The sequence below is a fragment of the Esox lucius genome, chromosome 2 (assembly GCF_011004845.1).
Source record: "Esox lucius isolate fEsoLuc1 chromosome 2, fEsoLuc1.pri, whole genome shotgun sequence".
NCBI classification, from domain to species: Eukaryota; Metazoa; Chordata; class Actinopteri; order Esociformes; family Esocidae; genus Esox; species Esox lucius.
Genome location: NC_047570.1, coordinates 37,848,006 through 37,866,053, shown reverse-complemented (window position 1 = coordinate 37,866,053; position 18,048 = coordinate 37,848,006). Strand labels below are relative to the sequence as shown.

The 18,048-nt window shown below is 44.6% G+C and overlaps 2 protein-coding genes across 5 annotated transcripts; one reads left to right on the top strand and one right to left on the bottom strand.

Annotated features, from left to right (window-relative positions):
* Positions 1 to 4,068: 4,068 nt before the first annotated feature.
* si:dkey-42i9.4 (protein BTG1-like) lies at positions 4,069 to 5,664 on the bottom strand. 2 transcript variants are annotated; one of them, XM_010875055.4, is made up of 3 exons: positions 5,495 to 5,664; positions 5,176 to 5,312; positions 4,069 to 4,726 (listed from the first exon to the last, which is right to left on the bottom strand). In XM_010875055.4, the coding sequence occupies exons 2-3, from the start codon at positions 5,291 to 5,293 to the stop codon at positions 4,332 to 4,334; spliced, it is 513 nt and encodes a 170-aa protein (XP_010873357.1). In that variant the 5' UTR covers positions 5,294 to 5,312; positions 5,495 to 5,664; the 3' UTR covers positions 4,069 to 4,331.
* Positions 5,665 to 6,196: 532 nt separating this feature from the next.
* On the top strand, positions 6,197 to 17,726 carry atrip (ATR interacting protein). Of its 3 annotated transcripts, none has more exons than XM_010875066.5 (15): positions 6,197 to 6,313; positions 6,793 to 7,150; positions 7,242 to 7,318; positions 7,537 to 7,707; positions 8,300 to 8,418; positions 9,358 to 9,566; positions 9,661 to 9,741; positions 10,092 to 10,215; positions 10,355 to 10,930; positions 14,084 to 14,338; positions 14,566 to 14,708; positions 14,917 to 15,008; positions 15,372 to 15,458; positions 16,532 to 16,802; positions 17,119 to 17,726. In XM_010875066.5, the coding sequence occupies exons 2-15, from the start codon at positions 6,838 to 6,840 to the stop codon at positions 17,190 to 17,192; spliced, it is 2,592 nt and encodes an 863-aa protein (XP_010873368.2). In that variant the 5' UTR covers positions 6,197 to 6,313; positions 6,793 to 6,837; the 3' UTR covers positions 17,193 to 17,726. The 3 variants fall into 3 exon arrangements, with proteins under 3 accessions (XP_010873368.2, XP_010873378.2, XP_034152038.1); XM_010875076.4 differs by lacking the exon at positions 6,197 to 6,313 and adding an exon at positions 6,357 to 6,629; XM_034296147.1 differs by lacking the exon at positions 6,197 to 6,313 and having other exon boundaries at positions 6,649 to 7,150.
* Positions 17,727 to 18,048: the final 322 nt, after the last annotated feature.

The window sequence follows — 18,048 nt, the reverse complement described above, 5'->3', positions numbered from 1 at the left end:
TGTCTGATGTAAGGTAATTTACTCTGATTTATGGCTTATTGGATACACAGTTTACTATTATTATTATTACATGGTTCGTTGCTGCACTTAGTTGACATGCAGGTTCTGCTTGCGCGACGAAATGATGAACGATGAATAGGCAAAAAATACCAAAATTGAGAATTTGGTTGCAAAAAAGAATGCGTCGTCAATTACATGGAAATATTTCGGCTACAGACAGGATGATGTTGACCAAAAACAGGTACTTTGTCGAGAGTGCTTTGCAATGTTTCCCACAACACGACCAATTTGTTCAATCATTTAAGGCGGCACCACAAATCTTCGTATGACCAGTGCATAGCATCTCAGTGCTAAAATCTATTTCGGATACATGTGCCAGTATTACACCATACAAGAAAGGTTCCAAACGGCACAGAGAAATGACAGATTCAATAAAGTACCAATTAACACGGTTACCAAAGATGGTTTTAAAAACATTATCTGGTCGCTTGATAAGCGGTATGTAATGCCATCACTCAACTATTTTTCTCAAGTTGCAATCCCAGAGCTGCACGAAAAATGCAAGGCACAAGTTGAAACAGAGTTGTCACAAGTGGAATATTATACAGCAACTACGGACTTGTGGTCATAAGTCTGACTTGTGGTCATAACGGAGCTCTACATAAGTCTGACCATACATGGTAACACTTTATTTGAAGGGGTCTGGATAAGAGTGTCATGATACTGTCATAGCCATGACATGACTCATTATGAATGTTGTCATTAGTGTCATTCGGTTGATTATGTCATTTTTTTATGCAAGGTTGACACTGTTTTGGGATGACAACTTGACATTAACTGAGTCAACACAACCTGTCAGTGTCGTTTTTTTATGACATCATGACAGTAACCAAGACAACACCATCTGTCATAAACATGGGCCTAATTATCAAACTTGAAGAAACTATTTAGCCAGTATTCTGCCATAAAATGAACTTTGCTGATCTTGAGACTGGTGCTCATACTCAGCATATTGAGCATGCATGGCAGAAATACAAATTGGAAATACGGAGTCATAAAGGTAATCGCACTCCTGAGTCCCTGAAGATTCAACTCAAAATGATAGTGGCACCGTTTAGCCGTAAGCCATTATAATGGTGTCTTGGGCAGACTTTTCCTTGATGTGAAAAAATGTTGATGCAGGACATCCATTCATGTAACTAGTGGTTTGCATGAACAATAGGCTAAGAAATATACATTATTCAAGAGATAATATACATAATCCAATTTGTTAATATTGTAGCGTCTGGCGGGACAGTGTCTCTAGAATGTGATTACAGTGTGGTAACCATTATTAACAGGTAGACTACTTTGGTCTTCAACTCGGTGTGACATACAAAATGTATGGTCGCATTTGGGGTTGATTTAGAATTTTAAAGGACACTTTTATATTGAAGGACATTTACTACGGGTGGCCTATAGGAGGTAGTTTGACGTGGTCGTGTTGTGTTGGGACTGTTAACGATCAAAACGCCTGCGCGGTCTCTTCAAGGAAACGCCATGTCTTTCTCATCATTTATCCTGTTTTCCTGGTTGGTGAAGTACAAAAGTACACTGGACCTTTCGATACAGTTTGATAACTTGCCTGTTAAAGTGTATGTAGGTGGTTGGAGCGTGGCAATTGTATTACTATGACAGAGACCCATGTCTATGTAAAATGCCATGACGGTGGTGCATTCCTTTGGAAAAAACTAATTTGTTACTATACTGTACTGAATCTTTTTTTTCTAAAACAACACTCCTGACTATATCCCTAGGATTAAAATAATGGAATTTTGTAAATGTATTGGTTAGGATTTTTTTTCACTGTAGGGGTTAGCGATTATCTAGTTCCTTTGTTCCTTGCTTCGGTTGGTTATTATCTGGCTCCAGTTAGCTGTATGCTAGTGTTTGTCAGTTGCGGGTAGCACTTACCTAACTTGCTCAGCCATGTTTTATCTGTGTTAACATGAAGGTAATTTATTAAACTATCACTATTTAGCCGACTTTATAAATCATGTTTTCAATGTGATTATATTCTGAATAGTTTATATTACTTAAGCTATTGTTCATGCAAAGAACTAAGGTATTGTACATGAATGGATGTCCTGTATCAACCTTAAAAATTACAGTACAACCTGTGTTCTTGCAAAAAACGACATGAGTTTGTCTTGTGTCCACATGAACAAATGACACTACACTCTGTTTGTTAATGCATTTGTAAACCATTAATAAAGTAAGGTTTATCATTGTTAACCGTTTGTTCATGTCTTGTTCATTATTCTTCATCAATGTTCGTTCAAGGTAACTACTGCATTTGTTAATGGTTGTTCATGTACCCTTATCGGAAAATTTTACCAAAGTAGGATTGTTGAAATATTCATGACACTATTATAAATACATTTGACAGTGTTACAACACGTCATGACATCTTTATGACAAATCCAAATTGTACCACTGTACTTGAGGTCAAGAAAAATATTCATGACACTGTTATGAATGCATTTGACTGTGTTATAACACGTCATGACATCGTTATGACAAGTCCGAACTGTGCCACTTTACTTGGGGTCCAGAAAAATATTCATGACACAATTATAATGGTCTCATGACAGCCAATGTCAAAACCAACCACATATGACAGTTGTATTTAATGCTAACACATAAAGCTAAATAGTTTCTTCAAGTTTGCTAATCAGGCCTGCTATGACATGTTTATGACAGGTAATGTTTCTGACTAACTGTGCCACAGCATGGTTTGGTGTGCTTCGTAGCCGACTGGAAGGTCCTGCAGAAACCGCCCAGCACATCACTGGTACCCAGCTCCTGGCCATCGTAGACCTCCAGCACAAGCGGTGTCTGCACAGGGTGTGTGGCATCATCAGGGACCCTTCAAATCCATGCCACAATCTGCCCTCCTTCCATCAGGCAGGTGGTACAGGTCTCTTCATTCCTGCACCAGCAGGCTCAGGAAAACTTTCTTTCCATCTGCTGTAACCCTGCTGAACTAGGTGACCCATCACTAACCATATCCACCCTTTGTACTACTGGACTCTGACACTGCCTTGTCTGAAGTTTTCAGTTGTTACAGGTACATGTCTACCTTGAGAACCTCATTGCTGCTATCCCTGCATTTTAATTGCACATGCTACCCTACTCCTTCAATTTCATTGTATTGTACTTGTTCAATTACAATAAAGTTGAATCTAATCTAATATTGTTAATGTCAAGTTGTCATAACAAAGACATTGACAGGTTGTGTTGACTCAGTTAATGTCAAGATGTCATAACAAAGACATTGACAGGTTGTGTTGACTCAGTTAATGTCAAGTTGTCATAACAAAGACATCCCAAACAATGTCAACCTTGCATAAAAAATGACATAATCAACTGAATGACACCTAATGACAACATTCATAAACATTCATAATGATTCTTACATATGTCATGGCTATGAAAGTATCATGACAATATCACTCTTATGCACACCCCTTCAAATAAAGTGTTAACCCGTACACTTTATTATGGAGGACTTCCAACTGAAAAGTCACTGTTTGCAAACTGCATTTTCCCAGAGGATCATACAAGTGAGAACATCGCAACACTGAGAAAGAAGCTTTAGCTGATTGGGGCCTTGATGAGAGTCGTCAAGTCTGTATTACAACAGATAATGCCGTGAACAAGTGGACCAGATTGCAGTGTTTTGGCCACAGACTGCATCTTGCAGTTGGTAAGTTATGTCCAATTGCGCATTCTATTTTACTACTGTTGCTATACTATTAGTGTTACCTATTATTACCTAGCAACCTGTTCTGAAAAATAAAATGTTTCATGAGTTTCATAAATGTTAATTGTAGAGGATGGGGCTGGGGAAGAATGAAGGAAACATACTGTCAGGTTGATAGCCAAAGCTTTTTCGGAAGACATCCTGTCTTTTTTCATATCGCAATATATATAGCAGAAAACCAAAACATTGCAATGTCAGTTATTTCCAATATCGTGCAACGCAACCCTACCCTAATTAATATGTGACAAAATCACAACAGCCCATTCAAATGTAGTGAGTGTTTAATATACTGTATATAAATTAGAAACATTAACAACATACATTAAAATCCATCTTCAGTCAATAATCTATCACAAAATAGACACATAGTTTCTATATCCATAAAGGGGAACAAGTTGATCTTCAGAGTACTAAAAATCTTTTATATTAAAAAACAGAAAGAAGGAAATAAACATGTATACTGTATGTATGTGTGATCTATGTCCAAGTGTCCAGGTCAATGGGTCCTGCTAAAAGCAGGAACTGTTTAGCTGCTAGAGATCCTTATCATTGTGAACGACTTGGGCTTTTTGGACCTCCCCATCCCCATTCTCAGTTCATCTTTGCAGCTGGCTGAACTGGTTCTGTTGCTGTCCCCTTTGCTCTGGTTAGACACTGTGTCAGGTTGTGCAGACGATGGCTCGGATTCATAGAGAACGCAGATGGAGCCGTCCTCCCCAATCCGGTAAGACACCTCGTATGGGTCTACCCACATGGTGAGCTCGCTGGGCAACAGGGAGAAGAGCTGTTCTCGGGTCAGTCCGATGGTGCCCGCGGCGTCCCCGACCACAGGGTCCATCTTGTGGTTCTCATTGATTCTGATGCATCTGTAGGCTGAGCCTCGGCACGGAGCGTTAGGGAACCAGTGGTGTTTGTAGTGCTCTGCAATAAATAATAAAAATATGTTACAATTATTAGATTATTACAAAATGATATTATACATTAGGCAAACAGTCATTTTAACAAATTGTCCTGCATGTTCTGTCAAGGCAAACTACATTGTTCGTGTGTGTGTGTGTGTGCGCGCAGTCGCTCAACAAAATTATCCACAGAAACAATGAATCGAAGCATCCCGCGTGTTTTGTTTGCATCTTATATTATTATGTTTTAGCTATGCTGGTGCCTGTGTTGGCTGTCCTACAGGTAGCTAATTGATAGCGTAATATTCATGCATAGCATGTAGCCCTAAACTCATATCTCATTTGACAGCAAGAAAAAAGACTGTTGCTGACCGTGTGATTGAATGCACATTTGATAATTTGAATAGATTACCTTATGTTTGAATAGATTGCTTTATGCAAAATACATATTCAGTTCCTCATCCATCTTACCTCCCAGAGATTTTTCGAGGGAATGGCTGAAATGCAGAAGTTGCTCCTCGGATAGCAGACCAGTTGTTTTCAGTAATCTCGATATGAAATTCGCTGCAGTGGATACTTCAGTTTTCATTTTATATCCGTTTCATCAACTAGAGGATGAAAACAAAGTGAAGGAAAATTGTACCATCAAATAGCTACTGGTTCAATTTAGACCAAGAATGTAACGGAAAGAACAAGCTAGCTACAGTAGCTAATAACAATGTTATAACGAACAGACACCATCTCTCTTTGTTACAAGTCTTACGATACATTACGAGCAAAAACAACAAACCTGGTCTACAATCAGGAAAAAGTTTCTTCTTCTCCTGGCAAATATAAATGCGAAATTTAAAAAATGTAATGTAGATTTACGCGGAATAAACGTTTTTTCAGTGTAGTCTCTTTCGCGCTCAACACACAGCTCTTTCTTTTTGTGCTCAGCTGGTAAACATTCTAGAGTACCACAAACCCAGGCAACCAATCCTGTCACACGTCCTTTACGACGTCATGATGAAAGATTTTAGGTAATGTTTGTGAAAGTGGAGAATCTATTAAACTTGCTTTATTAATTTACTTGATACAAAGAATATGCCATACTTTAGTTCTAACATTATACTTTATTAAGTTTGGTCAGTGCAGTGCTTTGTTATTCTTCATCACGAACAGCTCTGCTAGTGACAATATGATTACATATAATCGATTTGATGTATTCACCGACATAAATATGCATTACCGCAGGGAATCAAATATATGTCTGTATGTCTGGCTGATGGAGAGTGAGAGGGGAAGTGAGATAAATATTAAATTATTTAAAACATATTGTGTACTGTTGTATTGCTTTGGCAACACTTGAACATTTTCTTGTCATGCCAATAAAGCTTAGGAAAGGAAAATGAAATGACTGAAGGAGAAAGCACAAAGACGATGTGTCTCGCAATATCATTTTTGTCCCATTTGGCTATCCTTGTAGTCTTATCGCGAACGCTTCCTTGACCAATAGGATTGTAGGGTTGCTCGAGGTGGTTTAGAAGCTGCGTTTCGATTTGCCTAATCTGTGAAACCCTCTAAGTATGGTTCTATAGCATGCTTAGCGAACTAAAGTAGCCTGCAGGTAGTTGGATATTTTAGTACATTTATTTTGAAATTATTTCTAAACTGATACTTCTAATTGCCATACACGTAAAGTTTCGCTTTTATGGTTTAGTTCCTGACTCAGATTTAATGGAAGTACTGGTTATTTGTTAGCTAGCTGGTTTGTTGCTTACTAACAAAATTAAGCGAGCTAATTAGCTATACAATTTATTTACTGTCCAAACTAGTTATGGGGTAGGAGCGAAGATAGCAGAAGTTGTTGTCTGTGTGGTACTGTAAATCAGTGCAGACATAAAAAAAAAAGTTTATCTGACTTCGGTGTTAAACCTTTAGATGTAGGTTACTTTATATTTTGAAATGAAGGTAGTTTTGTTGCAGCGTTTGTGCGTTCTTTACATTTATTCTTAAGACTACATCTGTACAGTATTTCACATGAAAATGCCAAATAAAACAGAGATCCTGCCTTACAACACTTTTCTCACCGTCGTGCATCCTTAGCTCCCTGTCGGTATCCCAAACATACCAGGACCACTGGCCGGTCTTATGGAGTGCCCACCCAGCAAGCGCCTCAAGGGGATGAGCTCCACGGATCCTTGTAAAGACCCCTTTGGAGATGACGATGACTTCACCCAGGACGACCTTGAAGAGATTGATATTATAGCATCTCAGGCTATCACTGGGAACCAACCAGGGCCCAACTCCAGACGGACACTGGCGGAAATGGGGTCAGTTGGTCCTGGACAAGGGGAGCTGAGGGAGCCTAAATCAGGAGTCAGGCAACAGTCCTGTGGTCTGGCCAGGGATCACATGGTGAGAGACAGGGACATCCCTGAGCTTCCGTGTAGTAAAACATTTGGTAAGTTTTCGGACTGGTACTGTCTAATTGTTGATTAAAAGACTACTTCTATCCCTGAAAGAATATATATTTAATCTTTTGGTTTTTGCAGGGAACATTCACCATTCAAAGGCTGATCAAGAGCATTTCCAACTACTGGAATTCCAACAAGCAGATCTGAAGAAAAAGGTAGCAGTAGAAACGAATATTCAACAGAACAATTTATTTATCTGGTAGTTAAGTTATATATTATGGTTTATTTGTGACACTCATGGATGTTTCCCATATTTAAATTTCTGTATAATTCTGAAGAATTTCAATATCACATGGACCTCCCTGAAGTCAGAGACAATTGCTGAAGAATTTTGCCATGGCATGCTTTAATGAATGCACCCCTGTCTCTGCAGCTAAAGGAGGTAGAGGAGGAGATCCTGATGAAGAACGGGGAGATTCAAGTGCTACGTGACTCCCTCCGCTTGGCCCAACAGGATAAGGAGGTGCAGAGACGGGCCCAGTTGCTCCTTGAGAAGGAGAAGAGAGACGCTCAGAGTGAGAAGGAGAAGGAGCTCGTCAAGAAGGTAGACTTCCAAAATAATCATTTTTCAATGTGTCTGTAATGGGTCAAACTTCCTGAGTGGTTTACAACAGGCAGCCTGTTTCACTTGTCTATATCAAGGCTGGAAGATCTTTGCTAAATAACTTTATAAAGCAAGTCAAATTTTGCGGTGCTGATCCAGGGTCATATCCAGGGAGACAGATTGGGGAAGTGATCCTGGGTCAGTTTGATCAAATCTAGTAAGATGACACGGACGGGGGAAGTGATCCAGGGTCAGTTTGATCAAATCTAGTAAGGTGTATATATAGAGAAGGTATTTACGTGCTGGAAAGAGATGAACTGCTCTGACAGGTGGAGCGTTAGAGGTGATCTTGCTGTGAAAGGGAATCCTTAACAATTTGTCAGATAGCTGACAGTGGCTCAGGGTGAGAGGCCACAACTTCATGGCGTCCATGAAATCGTATTCATTCTGGCTGTTGCTGTGTGTTTCCAAGGACGACCTATAGACTGATAAGCCATGTTCAGAAGTGGCACTGCGTCTTCTTACAATCCAAGCACTGTCTAGCCCTATTGGTCTGTCGGTTTAATGTCTATTCACTGATGGTGTTTTCTAGGTGCAGTCCCTGCAGTCTGAGCTGCACTTCAAGGAGGCAGAAATGAATGAGATGAAGACTAAGTTACAGAATACAGAGAGAGGAAGCAAAGGCATATCTTTACATGGCACCAGAAACAGGTACAGACACACAAACACACCGAGCAAGAAACTAACTTTAAATCAGAGAGTCACAGGAAATTGAAAAGTTTTTCAGGTAGATGTTTACATGTTGTCTACTGTGGCTGGGTCTCGATCAATCAGTCAATCAAATGTATTTATAAAGCCCTTTTTACATCAGCAGTTGTCAGAAAGTGCTTTTACAAAACACCCGACCTTAAACCCCAAGGAGCAAACAACAGTAGTGTTGAATTTTAGTGGCTAGAAAAAACTTTAGGAAGAAACCTAGAGAGGAACCAGGCTCAGAGGGGTGACCAGTCCTCTTCTGGCTGTGCCGGGTGAACATATTAATAGTACAAATGGGTCTGCATCCTCAGGTATTTGCCGGATGTTTGTGTGACTATAATCGTAATTGCCTGAATTTTGCATGAAAGGTCCCTGGCAAGTTTCAGACCCCGTCCACTGTTCTGCTGTTTTAATGTTTCCAAATGGACATGTCCTCCAATAGGTCTGGTTAATTTAAGTTTAGACCAGAACGAGGGGGGGCAACACAGTGTATTCAAATGGACCAGAACGGGGAGGGCCCACATAGTGTATTCAAATTGACCAGAACGGGGAGGGCCCACACTGTGTATTCAAATGGACCAGAACGGGGAGGGCCCACACAGTGTAGTCAAATGGACCAGAACGGGGAGGGCCCACACTGTGTATTCAAATGGACCAGAACGGGGAGGGCAACACAGTGTAGTCAAATGGACCAGAACGGGGAGGGCCCACACTGTGGAGTCAAATGGACCAGAATGGGGAGGGCCCACACAGTGTAGTTAAATGGACCAGAATGGGGAGGGCAACACAGTGTAGTCAAATGGAGCAGAATGGGGAGGGCCCACACTGTAGTCAAATGGGAAACTTTACGTCCTGATTACCACCAGCCTGACCCCCCCCATGTCCCTTCTGCAGCCCCAGGGCGTCCGGGTCCAGTGCCCTGCCCCCAGGTTTGAGTCCCCGGCAGCCTGGTCCCTCCGCCCTGCTGCCGGCGGCCAATAGCAGCCCACAGCCCCGGACCCCCCCCGGGGGAACAGCCTTCATCTCCAAGGAGACATTTGGAGCCCAGTTACCCTCCAGGTCTACTCCAGGCAGGACGTCGGGCCCAGCACACCTCGGAGACGGTATGACCAACAGACTGACTGATGATATTGTCCTTCAGGCTATGGCCGTGCTGGATGTGTAGGCTCATTTTCCTGTATGTTCTCTTGGGTCCAGATGGTAAACAACAGTCTAGTGGAAGACAAGAAGTGACCCACTCGGACCCGTTCAGTACATTTCAACCCTCGCATCAGCAAGGTGAGGTAGACAGTTTGCCTGCTCTCTTTACCAGAAACGTTCTCCTATGTCCATGGAAATGTGTCAGAATTGGTTTGCATTGGCTTAGAGAGCTTGTCATACTAACCCATCTTATTTCACAGCATTATTCCCATGTGTCTTGGGTTTCTTATAGAATGACAGGGTCCCTCCTGTCATAAAGGCCTCTAAGCTGGGACCCAGGTTACTGTTTCCACTCTATCTTCCCAGCCCTCCTCCTGACCAGAGACATCTGCACTGGGAGCAGAGAACAATGTTTGTATTTCTAGCCTTAGGGACTGAGATTGATCTTGGTATCCTGTGTGTTTGTGTTTCTGTGTGTGTGAGTGTAGGGTCCGTGTTGTTGAGCCTGTTGTTGCAGCTGCCCCTTGACCCCAGCAGTCTGGGTCTGTGTCACCTGCTCTGCATCAGTCCTGATGCCCTCCCTGGTCTCCTGACCAACACCTGTCTCAGCTCGTAAGATGCCCCTCCCACTCTGTGTGCTAGCCCCGCCTACGAATCAGCCCTCGTTTAACTACTTTTGTCCAATAGTTCTGGGTATTTTTATGTTGATGCGACGATGTACATGATGGTTTTTGTTGTTTCCACCTTGCAGAGGTTCTTCAGCTGGTTCCAGCTGGTCTTCGGCGGAGCCCAGGGTTGGTTCCCACCACCAGAACAAACATTGTGGTCAGCAGACACGCTTCAGCCATTACCAGACCCTAGCCCTGTCTGGCCTCAACATGATGGCCCTGGCCAGCCCCACCCTCAACCCCAACACCGCTCCACCCAGCCCCTGTCTTCGGTCCCTGCCCAATGCTGAATGTCACCCGAGTCCAGACCAGGCTTCCCCGGCCCTGAACAACACAACCAAGTCCTGCCCCGGTGCTGTCCACCTCCTCCCTCTCCTGGACTACCACATTGGCCTGTTCTGCCAGAGCCTGGAGACTATAGCCATGGACGGGTCACGGAAGGGTACCCTGGCAGGGGCCGCCTTGTCAGGGTCGGGCTCCTCGGACGGCAGCCTGGCCTCCAGCGTGGAGGATTCCCTGGGGAGTCAGGAGGAGTTTGCCCTGGCAGCCCTGGCGGTCCTGAAACTCTGTGTGGGCCAGAGCTCTGAGGTGGTCGGTGCTCTGCTGGACTGGTCGGCTGGAGCGGAGGAACATGTTCCGCAGGGGAACAACAGACCCAGGTGTGTATATTTATGTTTACAATTTAGTCCCAATAATTGGCCCTGGGAAAGTCTACTCAAAGGTACTGGAAAGGAGGGTTCGGCAGATAGTCGAACCTCAGATTGAAGAGGAACAATGTGGATTCCGTCCTGGTCGCAGAACAACCGACCAGCTCTTTACTCTTGCAAGGATCCTGGAGGGGGCCTGGGAATATGCCCATCCTGTCTACATGTGTTTTGTGGATCTGGAGAAGGCGTATGACCGAGTCCCCCGGGAGATACTGTGGGAGGTGCTGCGGGAGTATGGGGTGAGGAGGTCCCTTCTGAGGGCTATCCAATCCCTGTATGTCCAAAGTGAGAGCTGTGTTCGGGTTCTCGGTAGTAAGTCGGACTCGTTCCAGGTGGGGGTTGGCCTCCGCCAGGGCTGCGCTTTGTCACCAATCCTGTGTGTAACTTTTATGGACAGGATATCGAGGCGTAGTCGAGGTGGGGAGGGGTTATAGTTCGGTGGGCTGGGGATCTCATCGCTGCTTTTTGCGGATTATGTGGTCCTGATGGCATCAACGGTCTGTGACCTTCAGCACTCAGTGCGTAGCGGTTGGGATGAGGATTAGCACCTCTAAATCTGAGGCCATGGTTCTCAGCAGGAAACCGATGGAGTGCCTCCTCCGGGTAGGGAATGAGGCGTTACCCCAAGTAAAGGAGTTCAAGTATCTCAGGGTGAAGTGAAGGGACAATGGAGCGGGAGATTGGCCGGAGAATCGGAGTAGCGGGGGCGGTATTGCATTCGCTTTACCGCACCGTTGTGACAAAAAGAGAGCTGAGCCGGAAGGCAAAGCTCTCGATATACTGGTCAATTTTCCTTCCTACCCTCACCTATGGTCATGAAGGCTGAGTCATGACCGAAAGAACAAGATCGCGAGTACAAGCGGCTGAAATGGGTTTTCTCAGAAGGGTGTCTGGCTTCTCCCTTAGGGATAGGGTGAGAAGCTAAGACATCCGTGAGGAACTCGGAGTAGAGCCGCTGCTCCTTTGCGTCGAAAGGAGCCAGTTGAGGTGGTTCGGGCATCTGGTAAGGTCTCCCTAGGGAGGTGTTCCAGGCATGTCCAGCTGGGAGGAGACCTCGGGGTAGGCCTAGGACTAGATAGAGAGATTATATTTCAACACTGGCCTGGGAACGCCTCGGGATCCCCCAGTCAGAGCTGGCAAATGTGGCTCGGGAAAGGGAAGTTGGGGTCCCCTGCTGAAGCTGCTGCCCCCGATACCGGATAAGCGGATGAAGATGAGATGAGATGATTGGCCTTCCCCCTGACACGTACACTGCTCTAGACAGTTGGCTAGATGGGTTTAGAGGAAGCTGGGTATCGAAGCGGGTCAGAGGGAGACGACGTGCTTTACAACGTGTGGTGGGAGGACCAGTTTGATGAAGTCGATTTGCACGCAAGGCTCTGCCTCGTCAGGACAACTCCCAGCAGGCTGGAGAACGTCAAAGATAGCACGTTTCGCCAAGACATTCAGCTTCTTATCAGCACTTTGGGCCAAAAAATCAGGATTGAGCATGCAGACACCAGATCTACAAAAAGGAGTAACTAGGGTGAGTAACTTGTAGCCTCTTTACACTGGCTGCCTGTTAGGGTTAGGGCTGATTTTAAGGTTTTATTGTTAACCTATAAATCAATACATGGACTTGCTCCAACTTACCTCGCTGAAATGATCCAGCCATACATACCTACACGTAACCTACGATCGCAAGATGCAGGCCTTTTAATTGTATCTAGAATTTCTAAACAAACAGCTGGAGGCAGGGCCTTTTCTCATAGAGCTCCACTACTGTGGAATGATTTGCCAATTAAGGTTAGAAATGCAAACTCAGTGTAAACTTTCCAGTGTCTACTAAGAACTCATCTCTACAGCACGGTTTATAATTAGGTGTAGCCTGGCCCGGGGGCGTGAAGGTGACCAGTAGGCTTGATACTGTCCACCCTTGCTGTCTTGCCAGGTGGGCTCTCGTCGCCACTGGGATGCCCTCCCTCCAATGCCTTTCGGGGAAGAGTCATTGGCTTGTTGTTGTCTCTCTGTTGTGCAGTTGTGCAATTGGGCTGTACTCTGCTGGCAATACTCGGCCCTCATTCAGGGGGGTTGCGGTTGGTGGGTGTCCCTTTATTTGATGCTTGGCAATGTGGGTGAATTGATTTCCTGCCTGTTGGGCCCTGTCCAGGTCCTCCCCCAGATAGGGCCACAGTGTCGCCGGACCCCCCTGTCTCAGTCCCAAGGTCTTACTCTGCTATATTATTGTGCTGGGGGAGTAGGGTCAGTTCTCCTTCTCCACTATAAATCCTTATTGATATGAGGAATGCATTTTCTGAATTTTCCCAGTCTTCTCCTGTTTTGAACTTTAGGAGGACATGAGGTCCTGGCCCATATCTGCGGAGTACCTGGCTTGGAGGACCTGTTGCTGTCCCTGTCCAGAGTCTCCCTGTTTGTGTTGCAGATCGAGACGATGCCTGACGATTTCAGCTGCCTCTGTGCTGACACCCCCCCCCCCCCGTGTTGTCCCTGTCCTTGTCCATCTGGTCATGCTTCCGACCTGGACTAAGTTTAAATAGACTCCAGACTCAGCCCACATGCATTTATTAATTATTACAATTATAATCTTAGTATGTTCACCTGGCACAGCCAGAAGAGGACTGGTCACCCCTCTGAGCCTGGGTCCTCTCTAGGTTTCTTCCTATATTTTGGCATTCTTAGGGAGTTTTTCCTAGCCACTGAAATTCAACTCTACTGTTGTTTGCTCCTTGGGGTTTAAGGCCGGGTGACATCTGCTGTTGTAAAAAGGGCTTTATGAACACATTTGATTGATTGACTGCATGGCCAGACATTAATGTATAACCACGTCCAGCAAAGCGCTGTTTGCATCACGGCTGTAGCATGATGTATCCATACTTCATGTTTTCCCTGCTCAGGCTGCCATTGTCATTGTCTTGCACCTTCCGCAAGGCTTCCTGGAAAAGCTTCAGCGAGATGTGAGATAGTCAGACCTCCTCCTGGAAGAACTCCTCCTCAGTCTGAAAGTCCTGTTGTGTGTCTCTGTTGGTTCTGGATCTGGGGTGGGGGGTACTGTGTGGCCAATCCTGACTGAATGAATGTAATCCAGTGACACTTACTGATCAACAGGTCCATCCTGGCCTCAGGCTTGGCCCCCCTGCTGCCGGACCCCCCAGTCCCACCCAGCACCTCCAGGCCTTCCTCCACCCTAGCAGATGGGACCAGAGAGGCGTTTCACGACCTCCACCCTCTACTCAGGAAGCTGCTGCACCTGTCTGACCCCTCCTTCTCCACCAGTGCCGTCCAGAGGGAGGTGGTGGTGGCCAGCAGTCTGTCCACGCTCAACATCCTGCTGGAGAGGGCGCCCAAGACCCAGCTGCCCAGGCAAGCCCCGGGGTGCTTCCCAAATGGCACCCTACCCCCAAAGTAGTGAGCTGCCTCCCCCATGCCGTTGGGAAGCGACAACATTTTCTTGTTATTGTTCACTCAGAAAAGGACAGGGAGTGCAAAACGCTTCAGCTGGGTCCTTGCTGGTTTAACTGAAATGCTTCCAGGTCTTGGGTTCTTCTGTACAGGAAGAGAAACGCGTTCTGTCGTTCTGTCCCCCACAGGTTCCGTTGTGTTCTCTCTGGTTCGGCTCTGTCTCGCTGTCTTTCGCTGGCCTCCCACTACCTGGTTCTGTCTCTGTCTGTCTCCTTGCTGGCTGAACTGGCCCACAGTGAGGAGCTGGCTGCTGCACTCTGCTCTCACACAGGTGCCTTCACACGTGGCTTTTTCTGGACATTACTCATTTGATTGTGTTAGTGATTGATCGATTTGATTGTTCTAGGACTAGCCACATATTCCATTAGGACTAGCCACATATTCCACTAAAACTTAATTAATGAAGAATGAGAGCCATTGTATTGATAAGGGATGACTTGTAATCAGGACCTTTGACCCACGTGTAATCATCCTTCTAGACTTGTGTGTATTCCTGCCGGTGTTCCAGTACGTCACCTCCCGGCCAGACAGGACCGTCAAGGACACACACTGGTCTCTTCTGGAGGTGAAGGTAAGACCGTCACGGACACACACTGGTCTCTTCTGGAGGTGAAGGTAAGACCGTCACGGACACACACTGGTCTCTTCTGGAGTTGAAGGTAAGACCGTCACGGACACACACTGGTCTCTTCTGGAGTTGAAGGTAAGACCGTCACGGACACACACTGGTCTCTTCTGGAGGTGAAGGTAAGACCGTCACGGACACACACTGGTCTCTTCTGGAGGTGAAGGTAAGACTTTCTTTCAAATATAACCGTCCTGATCCCTCAAGCATTGTTTTAGCAGACCTATTACTCAGATTTATATAAAAAAATGGTTTCCGAAGTGTCAAATATTTTTTTAATCTGTTTCTGTCTGTGATATCTTTGGACAGGTAGTGCGTTTCTTGGCCAGCCTGTTTATTAGGAAATCTTCCACGTGGAGTGTCTTCGTTGAGTCGTCCTGTCAGTGCCGTGGCGAGGTAAACAAAATTGGAGCTCTTTGTCAGCTACAGAAATAGAATGGGTGGAACAGTCTTGGAACCTTATCACCATTTAACTAATTAGGAATGCCTGTTCAATTTATTCAAGTTTTATCATCAGAGCGTTGGAAAGCAAGCAAGTTTATTTATATAGCACAATACTTACATAGAAGCAATTCAATGTGCTTTACAAAGAAAACAAAACAATATAAAAATGGAATAGCATAAAAACCAATACTCAAATGAAAACATCAAAACAACATAATAAAACAGGATAATAAAAACAGGATAAAAACATAGGAACCTATAAAAGCTATAAGGCTAAACAGTGTGGTTAAGTTTAAGAGCTCAGTCGTAGGCACGTGAGAAGAGAAGTGTTTTTAACCTGGATTTAAAGGTTGATACGTTAGGGGCATGTCTAAGAACTTCTGGTAGTTTATTCCAGTAGTGTGGGCTCTACTAGCTGATCTGTGTTCATGGATCTAAGAGCCCTGCTCGGTTTATATTCTTCAAACATATCAGAAATGTATTTGGGTCCTAAACCATTCAGAGATTTATAAACTAAAAGCACCACTTTAAAATCCATTCTGTAACTGACTGAAAGCCAGTGCAAAGATTTAAGAACCAGAGTGATTTCCTCTGTTCTCTTGGTCCTGGTTAACATTCTAGCATCAGCATTCTGAATGAGCTGCAGCTGTTTGTCTTTTGGGGAATCCAGTTAAAAGGCCATTACAGTAGTCAACCCTCCTAGAGATAAAAGCATGGATGAGCTTCTCTTGGTCTTTTTGGGTCTTTGATTCTGGCAAGTCCTTGATTCTGGCTATATTTTTAAGATGATAGAATGCTGTTTTGGGGACCGCTTGGATATGACTGTTGAACATGAGGTCTGAGTCTGTCAGAACACCAACATTACGCACTTGGTCCTGGGTTTTTAGGGCCCGAGAATCCTAGATAGACAGTGAATCAGCGTGCCTTTGTCTTGGAATTCTCATGGGAACGCGTGTATGTTGTCGTGGGAACGTGTGGATCCTGTCTTGTCTATTTGTGATAATACTTTGATGTCTGTCGGGCAGTTGGTCCAGACCCTGGTGGTGCTCCTCCACAGGCAGTGGCTGGAGCTCCGGGCTCGACTGGAGGCCAGCAACACGATGACACAAAACCCAGCCTGGTGCACCGTTCCTGGGGTGGACCTGCTGAGGGAGGCCCTAATGTTGCTGCACTGGCTCTTCGTCAACAACAGCTGCTTCTCCGACCACTGCCTGCCTGTGCTCCACATGTACGACCAGATGATTCCTGCCATTAGAGACACGTTCAGAAGGATCCCAGACCTCTCAGAGAGTGAAGGTAGACCAATCCATCAGTCGAAACCCACAAAATAAACTTCTTGCCAGAACAATCCTGAGCTCTCAGATAGCAGGTTGGCAGTAGTCAGTCAGCCAGACAGCAAACCACAGGTCTCGGTCCTGTGGTCCTTGCGTTCTCTCTTCAACTTAAAAACTATTTGAAAAAGTTAGGGGAGGGACCTTTGTCCTCCCCATCCTACGGCTTTTGAGAAGAGATTGTGTGAGGAGTGTAAAATGGTCTCTCACTGGAGTGTCTGCTTGTGTTTAGTTCATTGGTAATTTGCTGAATGGGTCCTCTGGCTCTGTGTTTTTGTCAGACCTGGCGTTGGATGAGATCTGTCGTCCTGACACTGAAGATACTGAAGACATGGACATCGACGCTGGATCCTGATATATTCACTCTCCGTTATGGACTGGAATAGTGCTACGTTGCCCCACGGTTATGGCGGTGGAACTGTTCCTCGGTCCATGTAATATGCATCAGGAAGAGTGCATTGAGGATAAAAAAAAAAAAACTAAACAGAATATTGTTGATGTTGAATGTTTTTTCTGAGAAGGGAATTTCTATAATGTGCCTTTTTTTATTTATGAGCGTCCACACATTAAATGAGGTAAAAGAATAAATTGACCTTTCTAGCTCAACAGATCATTCAGACTACCCAAAGAGATGGTCTGCAGTGTCTTCCCAATTTGTTGGCTGATCAATTCCAATTTACAATTCCACACCCAACTAGGCTTTTGAAAAATCAGGTCAGCTCAGGAAGATGTGATAGCGCATAAGACCTATTAGCAGACATTTCCATTTTTACAGGTTGTCTCTTTCCCAAGAGAGACCTGTTCCACGAATGACTTGTGATGGAGTGATCAAGAGCAGGAACCAGGCTATAGTTAAAAAACAAACACTTGAATAAAAGAAAAATCTTTATTTGTCTGAAAGAAATAAAGTTTGAAACAGATGAAAAAGCAGCTGCTCAATGCAGATTTAACATGGCTGACAAAGTGCTGAAAACCTGAAGTCTCAGGAAAAGACCAAGCTTGCGTTCTAAATATAACCCTAAACTCTAGATAGTACACTACATTTAATCTGAAAGTCTTTGTTATGTGTAGTGACTTCTGGAACGCAGGCAAAAAAACAAATACACTTGGGTTCAGAAGTGCAACATTGGATATAGAAATACAACCAGCAGAGCTCACATGAAGTACACAACGAATTTGTCATGTCCCTGATGTTTCAGCATTTAACACCA

Excerpts from the sequence above, each read along its gene's own strand:
- si:dkey-42i9.4 (XM_010875055.4), bottom strand. The coding sequence starts at position 5,293 with ATGAAAACTGAAGTATCCACTGCAGCGAATTTCATATCGAGATTACTG. Across the intron at positions 4,727-5,175 it reads CCTCGAAAAATCTCTGGGAG|AGCACTACAAACACCACTGG; the intron begins GTAAGATGGATG and ends TATTTATTGCAG.
- atrip (XM_010875066.5), top strand. The coding sequence starts at position 6,838 with ATGGAGTGCCCACCCAGCAAGCGCCTCAAGGGGATGAGCTCCACGGAT. Across the intron at positions 14,339-14,565 it reads CCCAAGACCCAGCTGCCCAG|GTTCCGTTGTGTTCTCTCTG; the intron begins GCAAGCCCCGGG and ends TGTCCCCCACAG. Across the intron at positions 14,709-14,916 it reads TGCACTCTGCTCTCACACAG|ACTTGTGTGTATTCCTGCCG; the intron begins GTGCCTTCACAC and ends TCATCCTTCTAG.